This window comes from Podarcis raffonei, chromosome 2 (genome assembly GCF_027172205.1).
Source record: "Podarcis raffonei isolate rPodRaf1 chromosome 2, rPodRaf1.pri, whole genome shotgun sequence".
Lineage (NCBI taxonomy): Eukaryota > Metazoa > Chordata > Lepidosauria > Squamata > Lacertidae > Podarcis > Podarcis raffonei.
The window spans coordinates 111,409,384-111,428,047 of NC_070603.1; the positions used below are offsets into that span (position 1 = coordinate 111,409,384).

Sequence of the window (18,664 nt, forward strand, 5' to 3'; positions counted from 1 at the left end):
GTGTGTGGGAATTGCACTAATCTTTCTTACCTTAAGGCAAACGAGTTAGACCTGAGCAACATTAAGGCAAAAAATATATAAAAATATTAAAACACAGAATAAAAGCATTTAATCATTGTGTCCAGGAGAAAACAAAAGTTTTTGCCCAGCAACAAGTGAGACTCCTTAGGGAAGGTATTCCACAGATAAGGATCTACTGCAGAAAATTAGTTATGTAGTGTGTGTGTATATAAGAGATAAGGAATGGATGAAAATAAGAAGGAATGACCTTGCCTACTTTTGACTTTGGTTCTGCTCACTTCTGGTTTGGAATCATTGCGAAGACTGGGAAAAAAACAACCCACCTTTACACAGAATTTTTTAACATTCACATTAGAGAGTTTTTTGGTCCCAACGTATTAATGACCTGCCCCTAACCCTTAAAATCACAACTTGAGACCAGCACTGGCAAGTTCAAACCACAAGATGGGAACTGTTCTTTGAAGCAATGCTAGCTTGGAATAATGTTCCCTCTGCAAGAAAGTGATAAGGCCTGAACGTGCTTCCTTGCAAAGTAAATAGCACTGCGATAAGGAATGTGAAAAGTTAAACAGAGGTGAAGGGACTAAATAAGACCCTTTTTCATTCAGCTTGTTCAAATGTTTTCTAGGCGGAGGCGGCAGTCACAGCTTCAGGGGGAAATCCTGAAGCGCAGATGGAGCAATGAGTTGGTCCTAAAAAACAGATGTCCAGCAGTAGCCGCTTACCTACTACAGAGGTGGGTGGTGGTTGTGACCCGGCGCAAATCACATTGTGTCAGCAGGTTGTGTCGCTTTTTTGTGTTAGAACGCCTTCAAGGTAACATCACGTTCTCAGCTAAATTTGTTCCTGGTCTTAACAATAACATTGCGGATGCTTTATCTCGCTTCTAGATGGAAAGATTCTGCGACCTGGTGCCCAAGGCTGCCCACCTACCAGATACTTTCCCAGAAGAGCTATGGGCAATTGGACAAGATAAGGGCCTATATAAGAGCTTGGTCCACATTTGAAGCATTCAGGGCCAGGCATGGCTCCTCTCACAGGCACCCAGCAGCCAAGTCTGATGTGCTACAATACCTGGTCTTCCTCGAGCAGAAAGGCTTGGCCATTAAGACCATGACCCTTCACAGGGCCACTATTTCTTATTTCAGCAAATATTTTCTTCAGCTGCCCGACCCTTATAATAATTTTCACATGAAAAAGCTCATTGAGGGATGGTGCCGTAGGCACTCCCCATTGCTAGATGCTAGAAAGCCTATTACTTTTTGAGACATGGCGGCTTATTTGGTGCAAGCTGCACAGTGTATCCTGGTCCAGTTTTGAGGTGAAGTTATTCTGGGCCGCATATTCTCTGGCATTCTTCAGGGCTCTGCCTATTGGGTGAGCACACTGGGGGTACAACTGCATCATCCTATGGAGGCTGGTTGCTTAATGGCGTGACCTTCCACGAGGGCTCCCTCCAGTTCAGAATACGTTCCTCCAAAACTGATCAGTTGCGTCAAGGCACTTCCTGATCTGGACCCTTCCCCCCGCAGCGGCCCTCACTCAGTCTGCGACATGAGAAGGTTCCTGAAGGTCAGGCCTGCCCACCAGGGGCCCCTCTTTATTCAAGCTAACACACAACCCGTGCCCAGGCGCCAATTCACTGCAGTTTTGAGAAAAGTTATTTTTGCGTGCGGCGCAACCCCAGTCACTTCTCTGGTCAGTTGTTCCACATTGGGGCCGCCACAACCGCTGCTGCCTGGGGCATGGACCCTGAGCACATCAAGACCATGGGACGGTGGCGATTCAAGGCTTGCAGGGACTACATTCACACGGGTCAGCAATCATTTACATGTCTCCTGCAATTCTTCCTTTTCAGGTAGAACCGGCAAGCGTGTTTGGGTCCTTGGCCAAAGCATTGTGTATTGGGCAAGCGTCCACACAGCCTCAGATTGCTGGGTGTTCTGCTCACAGTTGATTCCTCAGACAAGATGGAAGGCAGCTTCTCAGCTGGTGATTGACTTAGGAACTGTGTCTTTCAGGCCACAGTTCAGCCATACAACAAGCTTCAGGTGCTTTGGACTACAACTCCCATAATCCCATGCCACCGGTCATGCTGGCAGAGGCTGCTGGGAGTCCAACAGCCCGTGGCTGATAAGGCAATGGTAGTCTAAGGCCATATTGTGAGTTTATGGCATAGGTGAGGTTCAAACGCAGTGACAAGACAGTTGCTGCTATTCTTGATAAATCTCTCTTATAGGCAGATAACAAAATGGAGCATTGTATCTGGAACTAGCTGCAGAAAGAGTGGTTCTACCAGTGAGACTTGCATCTCTAAAGAGCCAGTAGTGCTCGCCTTACACAAATGAGGATCACAAGGTATCCCTTTTGTTGATGTTTTGTTTCCTCTTGGCGCAAGCATCCGCCAGGCTGCAGACGAAGTTCTTCACCACAGCGCACTTGGTGCTGCTGACCCCAAGGTCATTTATGTAAGCGCAAAAGCCTTCTCCTCGCACTGTAAATCTGGAACAGACAACAACAAGAAGCAGGTATTGTTCTCTGCATTACAGCAACATCTGCAGGGCTGGAGTTAAACATGACAGCAAATATCTGTTAATTTATTCAAGTTACTAGTTGCTTATCACTCAAAGGTCTCCAAGTGACACTGAAGAAAAATATATATATGTACATTATACCACAGGGGGGTGGGAGGATCATATAATATGTCAATATTTCACATAACTTACAACATATGGGGAGGAAAGAAGACACTGGCTGCATAAACAGCAGCAGGAAATATTAGCAAAACTCTAACCAATAACCAAAGCAATACTCTCACCTACTAATTATCATTTAAACAAAACCTCATCCCCGCTCCCAAGTCCACATATTCCCTATTCCTACATGGTATTTCAGAATAAAAAGGTGTCTCCAGCTACAGCTCCACACAGTGAATTGTGGGTACTTTATATAAGCTCTGGAAACTAAGGCAAAAGACAACTTTTACAATCCAAACCCAAAGCAGGCACATATTCGCAGGCAAAGAGGGGGTGGAAATCACTCACTGGTTTCCAAACTCTGTCCCATTGGGCCATTTCCAGGGCTGAGCTGCTTCTCTTGAAAGACCAATCCAATGATGAGAGGGACGAGTAAAATTCCACAAAAAATCCTAGCAGGAAAGGAATGGCAAGCAGTGGTTTATATACCTCTACCACCTTCTAGGACTCAATACTTAAATCTCATCTTTATCAGCATCATCATATCTGGTATACCGCAAAAAGGGGACCTTCCGTTCCGTAGCAGCTTGTCTGGTGGGACAGAACTACAATGTCCACTTCCCGGGATGTGTGTCCTTGCCATTTATCGAGAGGGTGAGGGCTGAGGCTGCAGGAAGGCTGGCAGGGTGCAAGGGCAGAAGCGGGGGTGCCAGACTGGCTCTGCTGGGGCAGCTACACATTGCTCTCCCCACCACCATGCCCCTCCCTCCCTCCTGTTCCTGACATCATCTCTTACTGCCATTCACCACTCCTTGCTCCCTTTCCACCTCTCCTTCTGCTGTCTTCCCCACTGCCGCAGAGATAAGATTGCAAATTCCTTGGGGCACTTTGCTTATGTTGCTCTGCGAAGTGTCATGAACCCTGTTGTAAATTTAGTATATTATTATTATTATTAAACCCAGAATATAAGTTACAGGTACTTGTACTTGTTTGCTTCCGGCGATGAGCCCACAAGTGAGGATACATACTTGTTCCTTACCAGATCCGGCTTGGTATCAATCACAGCCAAAGAGGCACCAAGGAAGGAACATCTAGATTCACTGTCGCTCCAGTTCCTTTTGTCTTCCGATGTATAATAGCATTTCCCTAGGTACCCAACCCAGCGATCTGGGCAAGCAGCATCGACAGGGGGAGGACACAGCGGACAGGGCTGTGGCTTTTTAACTGGAAATGAAACAATTTGCCCAAGTGTAACAGCTCACAATGATTCTGTAACACTGAGGACAGATGCTGGGAAACATTTGGGAATTGTAATATGGGTAGCAGTGAACTATAATTCCCAGGGTTCTTTTGGAAAAGCCATGATCTTTTTTTCTTTTTTTTAAACAACTACTACTATGTATGTATATGGTGCAGGTAGATTTCGTGACCATACTAAAAGATTATGTATTTGTACTGCTGTGGTTCACATTGCTTAGTGCAAATACAAATTTACGAGTGGAAAAATAGGCTAAAAATATCACAGGAAGCTGCCTGGCACCAAGTCAGACCATCTAGCTCAGTACAGTGGTACCTCGGGTTAAATACTTAATTCGTTCCGGAGGTCTGTTCTTAACCTGAAACTGTTCTTAACCTGAAGCAGCACTTTAGCTAATGGGGCCTCCTGCTGCCGCCATGCCGCCGGAGCACGATTTCTGTTCTCATCCTGAAGCAAAGTTCTTAACCCAAAGTAATATGTCTGGGTTAGCAGAGTCTGTAACCTGAAGCGTATGTAACCCGAGGTACCACTGTATTCTCAGTTAATATTTAATCTTTCAAGCGTGTAGCATGTCTTGCTGTTAACAGTTCTCAAGATGGCTCTGGGAAAGGCAGCCAGTCTCGCAGCTCAGCAGACCCCTCATTTATAACTTTAGTTTTAACTGATTTTTAATCAGTTTGTTTTAACCTAATTTTTGCTATGTTGCAGAGAGCAGAGCTCGAGAAAATGCAGAGTTCATCTGTTGCCTGTTTTAATGAATTTTATGGAGCAGGATGTTTCAGTGCTTTGGTTCCGCTCCTTCCTCCTGGGCCGTGTTCAGAAAGTGGTGGTGGGGGATGAGTGTTCAGACCCCTGGGCTCTCACTTGTGGGGTGCCTCAGGGTTCTGTCCTCTCCCCCATGCTTTTCAACATTTACATGCAGCCGCTGAGAGAGATCATCAGGAGGTTTGGGCTGGGTGTTCATCAGTATGCGGATGATACCCAGCTCTACCTCTCTTTTAAATCAGAACCAGTGAGGGCGGTGAAGGTCCTGTGTGAGTGTCTGGAGGCGGTTGGAGGATGGATGGCGGCTAACAGATTGAGGTTGAATCCTGACAAGACAGAAGTACTGTTTTTGGGGGACAGGAGGCGGGCAGGTGTGGAGGATTCCCTGGTCCTGAATGGGGTAACTGTGCCCCTGAAGGACCAGGTGCGCAGCCTGGGAGTCATTTTGGACTCACAGCTGTCCATGGAGGCACAGGTCAAATCTGTGTCCAGGGCAGCTGTTTACCAGCTCCATCTGGTACGTAGGCTGAGACCCTATCTGCCTGCGGACTGTCTCGCCAGAGTGGTGCATGCTCTGGTTATCTCCCGCTTGGATTACTGCAATGCGCTCTACGTGGGGCTACCTTTGAAGGTGACTCGGAAACTACAACTAATCCAGAATGCAGCAGCTAGACTGGTGACTGGGGCGGCCGCCGAGACCATATAACACCGGTCTTGAAAGACCTACATTGGCTCCCAGTACGTTTCCGAGCACAATTCAAAGTGTTGGTGCTGACCTTTAAAGCCCTAAACGGCCTCGGTCCAGTATACCTGAAGGAGCGTCTCCACCCCCATCATTCTGCCCGGACGCTGAGGTCTAGCGCCGAGGGCCTTCTGGCAGTTCCCTCATTGCGAGAAGCAAAGCTACAGGGAACCAGGCAGAGGGCCTTCTCGGTAGTGGCGCCCGCCCTGTGGAATGCCCTTCCAGCAGATGTCAAAGAGATAAACAACTACCTGACATTCAGAAGACATCTTAAGGCAGCCCTGTTCAGGGAAGTTTTTAACGTGTGATATTTTACTGTATTTTGGGTTTTTATGGAAGCCGCCCAGAGTGGCTGGGGAGGCCCAGCCAGATGGGCGGGGTATAAATAATAAATTATTATTATTATTATTATTATTATTGGAGACAGCACATAAATCTCAAAGAACATTGAATCAGATATCATTAGGGAGCCATTTTCCTCTCCTTTACTTCCTCGACTTTGCAAGAGGGGGGTTAGTGTTTTTCATCAAAATTTCCAGAACGCAGCTGAATACCCTGTTCAGGGCTGCATTTAGGTTTGATGAGACCCTAAGCTACTGAAGGTAATGGAGCCCTTTATATGTCCAGCTATCCTTTGTCAACAACAAATTGCCGCTGTTTTTTGTGTTGAATATATGCTGTCTGGTAATTTATGGACCTCATAGGTCCATACACAAAACAAAACACTGTTGCTGTATGTAGGTTTTGTTTTATTTGTTTTTTATCTTATATTTTGGAAATGTACATCCAGTCCCCCCCCCTTTAAATTCTTTTTGGGTCCCCAAGAGAGTGGGGCCCTAAGCTATAGCTTGTTTAGCTTATACGTAAAATCCAGCACTGACCCTGTTAGAAGAGTTTTTAAAATAAATAAATAGCTGCACATAAGGGCTGGGAAATCCATTCTCAAGATGGTGCTTACTGAAGTGCAGACACGAAAGGCCTACCTCAATTCAACGGCAGCCTGAGAATGTACTCTAAAGCAGAAATCTATACAGTGGTACCTCGGTTACGAACTTAATTTGTTTCGGAGGTCCATTCTTAACCTGAGGTACCAATTTAGCTAATGCGGCCTCCTGCTGCCGCCACACGATTTCTGTTTTCATTCTGAGGTAAAGTTCTTAACCAGAGGTACTACTTCTGGGTTAGCTGAGTCTGTAACCTGAAGTGTTTGTAACCCGAGGTACCACTGTATTGGATCATTATGAGGCAGGAAATGCAGTTTGGTGAGGGAATGAATCTACAAGTCAAAGGCAGAAAGAAGCAATAAATCATAAATAATTATGTCAGGGTTAAAGCACAAAGTTTTCTCTACTCACCAGCCAATGCGATTATAGTAATGACCAAAGCTGTGATGACGGCAACAACTGCTAATGTATATTTTTTGTCTTTAATGCACTTTGGGATGAAAACTGAAAAACAGAAGGGAGAGGGTCTGAGGCAGTGTTTCTCAACCTTGGGTCCCCAGATGTTGTTGGACTACAACTCCCATCATCCCTGAGCTCTGGCCTTGCTGGCTAGGGATGATGGGAGTTGTAGTTCAACAACATTTGGGGACCCAAGTGAATGATGATCACAAAAGCAAACAAATCAGTCTGTTTGTTGCTACAGTTCTGCGAGAATTTGACATTCAAGACAAGGCACTGCAAATTCATTCCAAACCACGACTTTAGGGTATGCCTGCCTTAGCTGCCTGCTTTCCATGAGATGTATTCTAAGGCAGCCATTCCAAAACATCATGTGCTCTGGTGGTTGTTGGACTTCAGACCACATGGCCAAAGATGGGATTTGTAGTCCAAGAACATTACTGTCCTAGAACATTGGACTACAAATGAGACTGCTTAAAAAAAAGAGTAAAGTATAAGTACTTTATGGATGCACTGAGATACAACAAAATCCCCTAACGTTGGGCAACCCAGAGGGAGTATCTTTTATGTATAAAGGAAGAAAACAAAGGTGTCAGGATCCACAGAATCAGATAAATTCTGGAGAAAATATGGGAAAGAGCTAGCAGGAGAAAGGGCATTTGGACTGGAACAGTACAGGAAGAGGTAGACTCAACAGAGGTCAAAGTGAAAGAAAAATAAATAAAAACAAGATGGCATTAAAAATCTTAACTTGGAATGTAAATGGACTTAATAACTAAACAAAAAGATGTAAGATTGAGCATGTAGTGAAGAAGTTAAATTTGGATGAAATCTGCTTCCAAGAAACACATATTTCTAAGAAACATAGAAGGATTTTGATTAATAAAAGGCTGGGGGAGGACTCTGTAACCTCCAACGTAAGAAGAAGAAGAAAAAAGGAGTTGTAATGTATTTAAAACCCCAAATAACTATCTACCAGCATTTCCTGCTTCCCTTGCAGCAGGTATCTCAGGAGTCATCAGTTCACTGTTGACAGTGGCTCTATCTGCAAAAGTAAGCATAAGTGGTCAAGAACCACTGTTATCTTCTCAACTGTGGCACCACATATGAAATCCCCCTCACCTTTTGTAATTGAATTAGGACAAAACTCCAAGTGACAACTGGGATGGAAGCATTTCTAGAACGGGACCAAAATTCAGTATACTGTGGTAGGTTTGGGGCCAGTTCAGAAAATGACCTGGTGCCTAAGAACAGCAAAGACTCCCAGATTTTATGACTTGACTCAGGGTTTTTACTACCTGTGTTGAAAAGTTTCAGGAGGTCTGAATGGGTCTCAGATGGTCATAGGTTCTTAGGAAATGGCTCAATTAAGTTCTCAAAGCAATCTTAGGGAGTTTCTATACAATATACAGTCGTACCTTGGAAGTCGAACGGAATCCGTTCCGCAAGTCCGTTCAACTTCCAAAATATTCAGAAACCAAAGCATGTCTTCTGATTGGCTGCAGGAAGCTCCTGCAGCCAATCGGAAGCCGCAGAACCCACGCCAGACGTTCAGCTTCCAAAAATTGTTCAAAAACTTGAACACTCACGTACGAGTTCCAAGGCGTTCAACAACCAAGGTATGACTGTAAATAAATTGTAACAGAGAGATATCGGGGTATCAAATGTAACTGAAAGGAAGTATCTTTTTCACCACACCCAGAATTAATCCTCTCTCCAATAAAACATTCTGGGATAGAAAGAGTTTCATCCCTAGAGTCAGTGAGAGAGGTTTGCCCTCAATATTTTGCCCTACCACCTCTAGCTCTCCACTGTATGAAACAAACAAGATTATTATGCCTCACCTGTGATATTTTCTGCCATCTTGGGATCTTTCCATTCTGAGTACAACAGCTCTCAACCTTCAGGGAAGACAAGGAGGTCCCTGTTATCAGCAATGTTAATCGATCAACTTGGGTTTTGGTTTTTTTAACCAGGCATCTTTATTGAAAGCTGAAAAGTACATAATTATATGTGCACTAAACATGGGATGTGGCTGGTGCTGTGGTGTAAACCACTGAGCCTAGGGCTTGCCAGTCAGAAGGTCAGCAGTTCGAATCCCCGCAACAGGGTGAGCTCCCATTGCTCAGTCCCTGCTCCTCCAACCTAGCAGTTTGAAAGCATGTCAAAGTGTAATTAGATCAATAGGTACCGCTCCAGCAGGAAGGTAAACGGCGTTTCTGTGTGCTGCTCTGGTTCACCAGAAGCGGCTTAGTCATGCTGGCCACATGACCCGGAAAAACTGTCTGCGGACAAACATCAGCTCCCTCGGCCAGTAAAGCAAGATGAGCACCGCAACCCCAGAGTCGTTCATGACTGGATTTAACTGTCAGGGGTCCTTTATCTTTTTAAACATGGTGATAGGTAAATAAAAGAGAGAAAAAGAGAAACAGAACCCGTGAAGAAGGGAAAGTAAAGGGGGTGGGAGGGGGGACTCAAAACTGTATACTTTACAAAGTTGGTATCGTACTTCACCAGATCTTAACCTATTACAGTATTTGTAAGAATGGATTCCAAATATCATGGAATTTGTCCATGGCAAGTCTGCATTTATATGCAGGATGTTCACATGTTGCGAGTTTGTATAGGTCTTCAATTGTAGAAGGGAGTATCAGTCTTTTTGCCATGGTAAGGGCACAGAGAGTCCACTCGTATTGTCCTTTTGTAAGGTACCATGCGCTGGGCATATAATTCAAAAGGATATTTTGCTCTGTAAATGTAAGTTTGTTCCGTACAGTTCTGTTGATAGTTTCAGTTACCCTCTACCAAAATCTTTCAATATAGGACAATGAAAAAACATGCGCTTTAGAGAGCCATTATCCCTATTGCATCTCCTTAGATAGCCCTTTTTTAAACAAACATAATGGGGTCCAGTATATTCTAAATATTATTTTTTGTTTTATGAGCCTCAATTTAAGGTCCAGAGACACCCTTGTTGTAGCAGGGTGATAGAAACTTAAGGTGAATGAAGGTGAACTAGACTCCTCAGGCAAATCCTGTATTTCGAACAACCTCCCTCATGTTTCCAGTGTTGCAACACAGCTTTTAAGATCCACAAAAGTAGTTTTGGATGCTGCCATGAAGGTAATTTTCAGCATCCTGGCACAACCCCCCTGCCAGTTTTGGTTTCTCTTAGTTTCTCACTTTTCTACTCTTCAGTTCTCCATGTCAGTTTGTGATTTAAAAAAAAAGTCTGCATGAAAAGTACCTGTATTTTATTGCTGATTTCTCCTAATATACGACAAAATATGCAATGTTGCCTAATGTGCATTTTTGTAAAGCAATTTTCCCTAGTATAAAACATTATAAGTTATATTCATTAATATATGCATTTTTATGCACACTTTACCTTTTATATATATAAAAGGAAGGAAAAAGAGGAGGACAAAAAGAGAGAGGGAAAGGGGTTCTTGCCCCAACAGATGACCACTGGCAGAATGTGGCCACAGAGACAGATTTGAAAAGTTGCTGATCCTTGCCTTTGACTGTAGAAGACGGTATGTTGCCTTTGGTCCTTGCACTCCAATTCTGCAGGATCTGACTGGCAGCAGCTCACCGAGGTAGCGCACGAAGGTCTTTCCCAGCACTGCCATAAGTCTTTTTAACTGGAGACGGCATGGTTTGAACTAGGTTCATCGTGCATACAAATGCTACAATGAAAGAACGAAATGAAAACGCTGAAAACGGTCTTGAAAACACCAAAGAACAATTGAAAGCATCTAAAAACATTTAACATAGACTTTCCACCCTCTTTGGAAATAGGTTGGAAAGGAATAAATAAATCAATCATTTTGTATGTCTAGAATCCAAAATGGTTGAGCAGAGGGGGAGGGTACAAAAACACTCCCTAAATCAGGCATAGGCAAACTCAGCCCTCCAGATGTTTTGGAACTAGAGTTCCCATCATCCCTGACCACTGGTCCTGTTAGCTAGGGATCATGGGAGTTGTAGTCCCAAAACATCTGAAGGGCCAAGTTTGCCTATGCCTGCCCTACATGAAAAAGTTACTGGTGAGGGGGGAGTTGAAAGGTCCTGAGATGTGGGCAGAAATCCTTGCATGCTTACAGGTTTTTATTGTTTTCTTAAGGCTCTCGGCCATTGTGCATGAAGAAATATCCTTTCTAGAATACTTTCCATTCCATTCCCTCCTCCACTTTACTTTCTGGCGCTAAAGTCATTATGTTTTATCAACAGTGCTTTTCTCTGTTGAGTATAAACAGTCTCCTTTTGTGTGGTCACAGAAAACAATATGTTGCCAATAATAGAATCATAGAATCACAGAGTTGGAAGAGACCACAAGGGCCATCGAGTCCAACCCCCTGCCAAGCAGGAAACACCATCAGAGCACTCCTGACATATGGTTGTCAAACCTCTGCTTAAAGACCTCCAAAGAAGGAGACTCCACCACACTCCTTGGCAGCAAATTCCACTGTCGAACAGCTCTTACTGTCAGGAAGTTCTTCCTAATGTTTAGGTGGAATCTTCTTTCTTGTAGTTTGGATCCATTGCTCTGTGTCTGCTTCTCTGGAGCAGCAGAAAACAACCTTTCTCCCTCCTCTATGTGACATCCTTTTATATATTTGAACATGGCTATCATATCACCCCTTAACCTCCTCTTCTCCAGGCTAAACATGCCCAGCTCCCTTAGCCATTCCTCATAAGGCATCGTTTCCAGGCCTTTGACCATTTTGGTTGCCCTCCTCTGGACACGTTCCAGTTTGTCAGTGTCCTTCTTGAACTGTGGTGCCCAGAACTGGACACAGTACTCCAGGTGAGGTCTGACCAGAGCAGAATACAGTGGCACTATTACTTCCCTTGATCTAGATGCTATACTCCTATTGATGCAGCCCAGAATTGCATTGGCTTTTTTAGCTGCCGCGTCACACTGTTGGCTCATCTCAAGTTTGTGGTCAACCAAGACTCCTGAAGTATCTTCTCCAAAGCTGTTGAGTGTAGGCCTAGGAGTTGGCTCCTAAGCCTGCATGTAATAAATGCATTCCAACTCCCTCCAGGCTGTCAGTATGTTGAAGGACGGGTTCAAGTTAGACTTGAGCACTTAAAAGTGAATTAAAGCCTTCTGTCAGGCTAGCAGAACAAATCCACTTTTTAAAAATGGACTTTTTGCAGTTAGGAAAGTGACAGTGAACTGAACATATTTGGTGAAGAAAGTGTGGGAAAACAATTAAACACTCCACAATCAAATCAGGAGAAATGCACAAGGAATCCTTCTGCCCGTGTAAGCACCCCATGAGCAAATCAGAACAAATAGTCAATAAAGACCAGATGTAATCTAACTACCTCTTGAAGTTCTGTGGAAGCAGGTCAGCATGAATGCTCATTAAACAGGTTGTTTGGGGGAACCCTCAACGATTGATTCCTGAACTGCAGCCCTTGGTAAAGGTAAAGGGACCCCTGACCATTAGGTCCAGTCGTGGCCGACTCTGGGGTTGCGGCGCTCATCTCGCTTTATTGGCCAAGGGAGCCGGTGTACAGCTTCCGGGTCATGTAGCCAGCATGACTAAGCCACTTCTGGCGAACCAGAGCAGCGCATGGAAACGCCGTTTACCTTCCCGCTGGAGCGGTACCTATTTATCTACTTGCAATTTGATGTGCTTTTGAACTGCTAGGTTGGCAGGAGAGGGACCGAGCAATGGGAGCTAACCCTGTCGTGGGGATTCGAACCGCCAACCTTCTGATCGGCAAGTCCTAGGCTCTGTGGCTTAACCCACAGTGCCACCCACGTCCCTTGGTAGTCTATACTATATTTGCCCCTGTCCTTGCACAGAATCCAGGCTTAGGCCATCAGATTTTATTCTCCTAAAGGGAATCTCTAGCCTTCATGGGTGTGGAGAAAATCCCACAGATGTGATTGCGCCCTCGATACTTTAAGATCAAAAGGCAAAGAGCTTTTCCAGGGTATGCGCTAGCAGTTTCTGGCAAAAGCAAATGTCCAGATCACATGGAATGCCTAAATGCAATTTTAAACAACAAAAAAAAAATGAGCGGGGGCAGAGAGCAGCTATTGCCAGTTGCCACCAGTCTTGGGCAGCTGAGCAGCACCCAGTACCACCACCACCACCACCCCACCCCACCCCCGTCATCCAGGAAAGGGCAGGTGGCAGCTATTGCTCCTGCCTGCTATTGTTGCCAATTGCTGGCAGGAGAGAGGCAATGGGACTCCCTGAGCTGGTAGGGACAGCTGCAGAACAGGTAAACATTGACCCTCTCTTCTTGCTCTCTCAGCAAGGTGAGGAGAGCCACCAGATCATCCCTGGAGAAAGTCTTAATCCCCCACCCCCCACATAGATTTGCAGCAGTGGGCCTTGTTTTTTGGGGGGTGGGGATTAAGACTTTTGGGTGAGGGCATTGTTTTGTTTTAATGTTTAGATACAGTTTTATACTGTATCACTGTTACTGGGGGCGGGGCACTGATATTGTATGGAATGTTAACGTTTAACATCATTTTTCTCGTTTTGTTTTCCCCCTGTGGTTTAATGCATAAATATATGTAGATGTTCTTCGATGTTTGTTGCTTACAGAGCTTTTAGGGAACAAGAGACTAATAAGGTGCCTAGGTAATAATAAATCATGGTCTCTGGGCACACCAGCTGGAATCAACACCCACGCAGTACTAGAGCTGCCATTTCTTGCTGGTGTTCCTTGCAAGACTGGCGGGAATTAGAAACATCTGAATCTATCTAGAATAGGGCAGGGATACAGAAGAAACGTTAACCTCGGACATGCACTCTCCCCTCACTGCTGCCTGCAATTGTAAGGCACCCCTGGGTTGGCAGTATTTTGTGGAAGGCATTCAGGAGCTCATGGGGGGGGATTGGGTTTGTGCAATTAAAACGGAGCAGCAAATTCACTTTAGAAAAGAAACCAGAAGACATATAAACACCCCACAACCAAAAGCTTGTTGAATGCACAAAGCCCGCCCACCAACAAATCAGAGCACACGGGTGAGCTTTGTGCCAGTAAAACAGGATGAAAGCTCAAGAAATAGGTCGTCCGGAAGAGCAAGCAGATTCTACAGAATCTACAGGTTCTGGATTCCATCTGATCCCTTACTTTCTCCCTTCCTGCGCAGCCCCTCCCCCTGACACACCTCAGACGTCTGCTGAATATACGATCCCCCAAAGAAGGGATCTGAGAGGCTGAGGCTAGTAATCTCAGGAGACAAACACGACCGAGCGAGGAGGATTGGAGAGAAAGTGCCAGCAGCAGCTTACCCCGGAGGAATCTCTTTTGAGTGCACCACGCCTGAGCGCTGAAGGGTGAGAGGCAGGACCTTGTGATGAGTCACCTAAGTTCAGTGGCTCTCCAGGGTTCCAGCTGCCATGTTCGATCCGTTAACAGCAAACTGCGACGCTGAGAAGCGTCATGGCAAAAACACTTACCATGACGAAGCAGGAGGCAGAAAACGATCGAGCCCACGTGACGCTTCTCCGGCGGCCGGAGCAAAACACCAGGAAAACAAGCAGCAGATACGGCAGTAGGAGGCAACTTCAATTTCCTTTGCTCCTCCCCGGGATGGGAGCAGCCCGCCCCCTCCAGATGTTTGGGACTAACAGGCCAGTCCTTCTCCAAAGAGAGCTGGTTCTCATGCTTATTTGCTTAAACCAACTAATCAAGGCAAGGCAAGGCAAGGCATTTGGGAAGCTCCTATTCCACGCCTAGCTTTCCTCCAGTTTCCACGCCTACTTAAATAGCCTTTTTTTGTTCTGAGGAAAGGAGCTGAAACGCGCAAAAGCTCATGTCTGCAAAAATGCCTTGTTGATTTTTGACTCCCAGAAATGCTTCGAATTCTTTGCATCTGTGGTCAGCGATTCCACTTTGTGGGAAGGCGTTGCTATTTCCTTTTTGCTATCCTTTTTTAATTATTATTATATACTTTTATTTTCCTTTAAACAAATACATATAAATATATTTATATGTATTTGCTATCCTTTTTGTCTATTGAGATCGGATGCATCCATGGCTCAGAAATGAGTGAAGCGCGTGCAGAAACCAGGTGCTTTTTTTTTCTTTTAAAAAAATGTTTAGGGGTACTGTCATTTTCCTACTCATATTGAAATACTGCCCCTCAATGAGGCCAAACTTAGATCCACAAAATGTTTAGGGGTATGCGTCCCCCTGCGTCCCCCCCGAAAAAAAAGCACTGCAGAAACCCATCAGCTCATATGGTTACAAAGGAGTTTAGACTTATATGGCTGTAATTGCTACTGGACCATTTTCATGTTTTTATTTATTTATTTCGACTGCGTCAGACAAACATGGCTACCTACCTGAATCTTATATGGCTGTGTTCAGTTTCCACTGCAGCCTCTGAACGCCAGTTTCTGGAAATCACAAGGCTTGCCAGAGGCATCTAGTTGGCCACTGTGAGAACAGGTTGCTGGACTAGATGAGCTATTATTGGCCTGATCCAGCGGGACTTAAAAAAAATTCTTAAGAAAGATTTAAGGAAGAGAGGGGCGTTCTTTTGTCCTTCTCTAAAGCTGTGTTTATCTTATCTTGAGGCTGCAGGTTCAAAGCAGGAAACGCATTGAATTTCCTGACCACCTTCTCCCCCCTTCCTTCCCCCCTGGACTGCAAGAAGATCAAACCTCTCCATTCTGAAGGAAATCAGCCCTGAGTGCTCACTGGAAGGACAGATCCTGAAGCTGAGGCTCCAATACTTTGGCCACCTCATGAGAAGAGAAGACTCCCTGGAAAAGAACCTGAGGGCACAAGGAGAAGGGGACGACAGAGGACGAGATGGTTGGACAGTGTTCTCGAAGCTACCAGCATGAGTTTGACCAAATTGCGGGAGGCAGTGGAAGACAAGAGTGCCTGGCGTGCTCTGGTCCATGGGGTCACGAAGAGTCGGACATGACTAAACGACTAAACAACAACAATAATATATTAAAGGGGCAAGATTCTCACCTGGAAGAACCCTTGTCTAGTGTTCCATGCATCCGATTCTCATAGTGCAGGCCAAAGGGCAGCCAGTAAGCAGCCACTCTCCCCACTTCTGATTCTCTACAAATGACATCCAGAGGCATGCTACCTCTAGCAGCAGAACGAGACTAAACCCATCATGGGCAGTAGCCATTGGTAGCTGTCTCCTCGATGATGATGATGATAATAATAATAATAATAATAATAATTGGGCCCAACAAGCCCAGCGGACACAGCAGAGCAGCTCCACCCAACTAGGGCAGAAAAATGGATCCATCCGCTCCTGGCTTTCAGGGGGCCCAGCCTCCTCCTTACACCGAGACAACCGGCATCCATTCTGCTCCGTACCCCCAGCCCTATCCCGTCCCAGGGCCTGGGCCTGGACCAAATATGAAAGGCCAACAGGCACCGCCATATGGCATGCAACCTGGAGTCACAGGAGGTCCCCAACCAGTTACTGTTCAGACGGTTTACGTCCAGGCACCGCTGGTCTTCCATGACCGTCCCGTCCAGATGAACTGCCCTGCGTGTCAAAAAACCATTTTGACGCGCCTCTCGTACACCTCTGGGGCGCTGACCTGGCTGGCTTGTGGCGGCCTCTTCCTGGTGGGGTGTGTCGCCGGCTGCTGCCTCATCCCCTTCTGCGTGGATTCGCTTCAAGATGTTGACCACTACTGTCCCAGCTGCAACGCTCTTGTTGGCACCTACAGGCGTCTCTGAGCAACATTAGGCACATGCTTTTTTAAAATATATGCTTTTTTCCCTTTTCTGGAGTTCATGGAAATAATTTTTTCCGCTGTGCCTTTTTTTGCCTCTGAAGATTTGGGTGCAAGAAGAACCTTTGGCCAAGAAGTGGGATGTTTATCCAGCCTCACGTCCAACAAGTGTATGTTCTTTCCTGCAAAAAGCATGCCTGCACCGTCCACGGAAAAGTGTTGAACTAGTGCAGCATCTTAATTCATCTTTGTGCTTTGGCACTGTCCCACATTCTCCTCTTTTTGGCACTGAGAGGAAGCGTTGCAATTGGAAACCTCAATGATATTTCTCTCTCTCTCTCTGTTTGTGTGTGTAAATTGCTAAGGCCTTTTATGCAGCCTCAAGACACACTTGGTTCCAAAATTCTCTCTCCCTGGGGAATGTTGATGAGATCCCTGTGGAAAAATAAATCCCGTTTTTTTAAAGGTAGCTTCTAACAAAATGAGGCACTTCAGGGCTTCTGTAGCAACTGATTTCAAGTTGGTGGCCAGGTTTTTTTAATTTTATTTTGCAGGGGCCCTCAGAAACTCAGGTTGCCTCTTCAACTTCAGAGACCGCCTGGTAGGTCCCTTGTTTGCTACCCGAACTTGGGTGCTCCAAAATCTGTTTTTGTATTCCATTTGGAGCTTTCCGAAGCATTTTAAAATTACTGCTGAGAAGTAAATGTGAGGAAATAGGTTCCAGGCCTAGAATTTTGTCTTTCTGACCCAAATGATCATCTTTCTGCTAAGAGCCAAAGATCTCAGTGCCTCAGTCCAGTGCCTCAGATCCTTCCCTCCTCTTTACATGTTTGGCTAGAGCAGGACCAGCTTCTGATGTGTCCATAGAGTGCAGAGCAAATCCTAGGGAAAATAATGTCCAATTAGGTGATCTAGATAAACCGATGCTGTGAATGTTTAGGCTAAATTCTCTGTTGGGCGGCTATTGGAAATTTCCTGCCCCAGTGACCCGATAGGAGAAAACCTCTGCTTTTCTTTCGTCCCCACGGGCAAGTTGCAGGCCAGGCGAGCAGCTGCCAAACGAGTTCATCGCAAGCAGATGCAACAATGATGGAGATACTTGAAACCTACTTCTATTCTGAACTAAAAGTACAACGCAGTAGAGAGCTGAAGACTTGCTAGCAGGAATTGTGGGTAGTAGCATTGGATATATGCTTTTATTTCTCTTTTAACGAGCAGGATGCAGCTTGCAAAAGACTCTTAGCTCTGCCGCTGCAGATCTGGGCAAGTTTATCTACAACAGATTTGCCCCACCTAAGCCTGAAAGGAAAGCAGACCGCTGGAGATTTTTAAATACATTGTTTTTTTTTGGTGTGTGTTTTATTTTGCATAGGCTATACACACGTGATCTAGTTTGAATTAAACAACGGTTTCGTCCTCTAAATAAAAAGGCGCATCTTGTAAAAAAATAATAATAATTTATTATTTATACCCCGCCCATCTGGCTGGGCCTTCCCAGCCACTATGGGCAGCTTCCATAGAAACCAAAAATACAGTAAAATATCACACGTTAAAAACTTCCCTGAACAGGGCTGCCTTAAGATGTCTTCTAAATGTCAGGTAGTTGTTTATCGCTTTGACATCTGCTGGAAGGGCGTTCCACAGGGAGGGCGCCACTACCGAGAAGGCCCTCTGCCTGGTTCCCTGTAGCTTTGCTTCTCACAATGAGGGAACTGCCAGAAGGCCCTCGGCGCTGGACCTCAGCATCCGGGCAGAACGATGGGGGTGGAGACGCTCCTTCAGGTATACTGGACCGAGGCCGTTTAGGGCTTTAAAGTTCAGCACCAACACTTTGAATTGTGCTCGGAAACATACTGGGAGCCAATGTAGGTCTTTCAAGACCATGAATTTGTCTAAACCTCTTTTAAAGCCATCCCAGTTGGTGGTCTTCGCTGCATCCTCTGGGAGTGAGTGCCACAGCTTCCCTATGCACTGCTTGAAGAAGTATTTCCTTTTTTCTTCCCTGAATCTCCAAACATTCGTCTTCATTGAGTTGCTCCAATTTCTAGCCTTATGAGTGAGCGGGAGAGGGGGGACAACAC

The 18,664-nt window shown here is 45.4% G+C and overlaps 2 protein-coding genes across 7 annotated transcripts; one reads left to right on the forward strand and one right to left on the reverse strand.

Annotated features, from left to right (window-relative positions):
• Nucleotides 1–347: 347 nt before the first annotated feature.
• LOC128408686 (C-type lectin domain family 2 member D-like) lies at nt 348–14,455 on the reverse strand. Of its 6 annotated transcripts, none has more exons than XM_053378693.1 (9): nt 14,157–14,446; nt 10,404–10,574; nt 8,730–8,786; nt 7,862–7,930; nt 6,838–6,930; nt 3,757–3,941; nt 3,066–3,169; nt 2,632–2,665; nt 2,387–2,523 (listed from the first exon to the last, which is right to left on the reverse strand). In XM_053378693.1, exons 3-9 carry the CDS (start codon nt 8,746–8,748, stop codon nt 2,482–2,484), a joined length of 546 nt encoding a protein of 181 aa, XP_053234668.1. In that variant the 5' UTR covers nt 8,749–8,786; nt 10,404–10,574; nt 14,157–14,446; the 3' UTR covers nt 2,387–2,481. The 6 variants fall into 6 exon arrangements, with proteins under 6 accessions (XP_053234667.1, XP_053234665.1, XP_053234666.1 ...); XM_053378696.1 differs by having other exon boundaries at nt 2,416–2,523; nt 3,746–3,941; nt 14,157–14,455; XM_053378692.1 differs by lacking the exon at nt 2,632–2,665 and having other exon boundaries at nt 348–2,523; nt 14,183–14,442.
• A 1,629-nt stretch (nt 14,456–16,084) lies between these two features.
• Nucleotides 16,085–17,111, forward strand: LOC128408689 (lipopolysaccharide-induced tumor necrosis factor-alpha factor homolog). The gene has a single exon (XM_053378698.1). It carries the CDS (start codon nt 16,135–16,137, stop codon nt 16,585–16,587), a length of 453 nt encoding a protein of 150 aa, XP_053234673.1. The 5' UTR covers nt 16,085–16,134; the 3' UTR covers nt 16,588–17,111.
• Nucleotides 17,112–18,664: the final 1,553 nt, after the last annotated feature.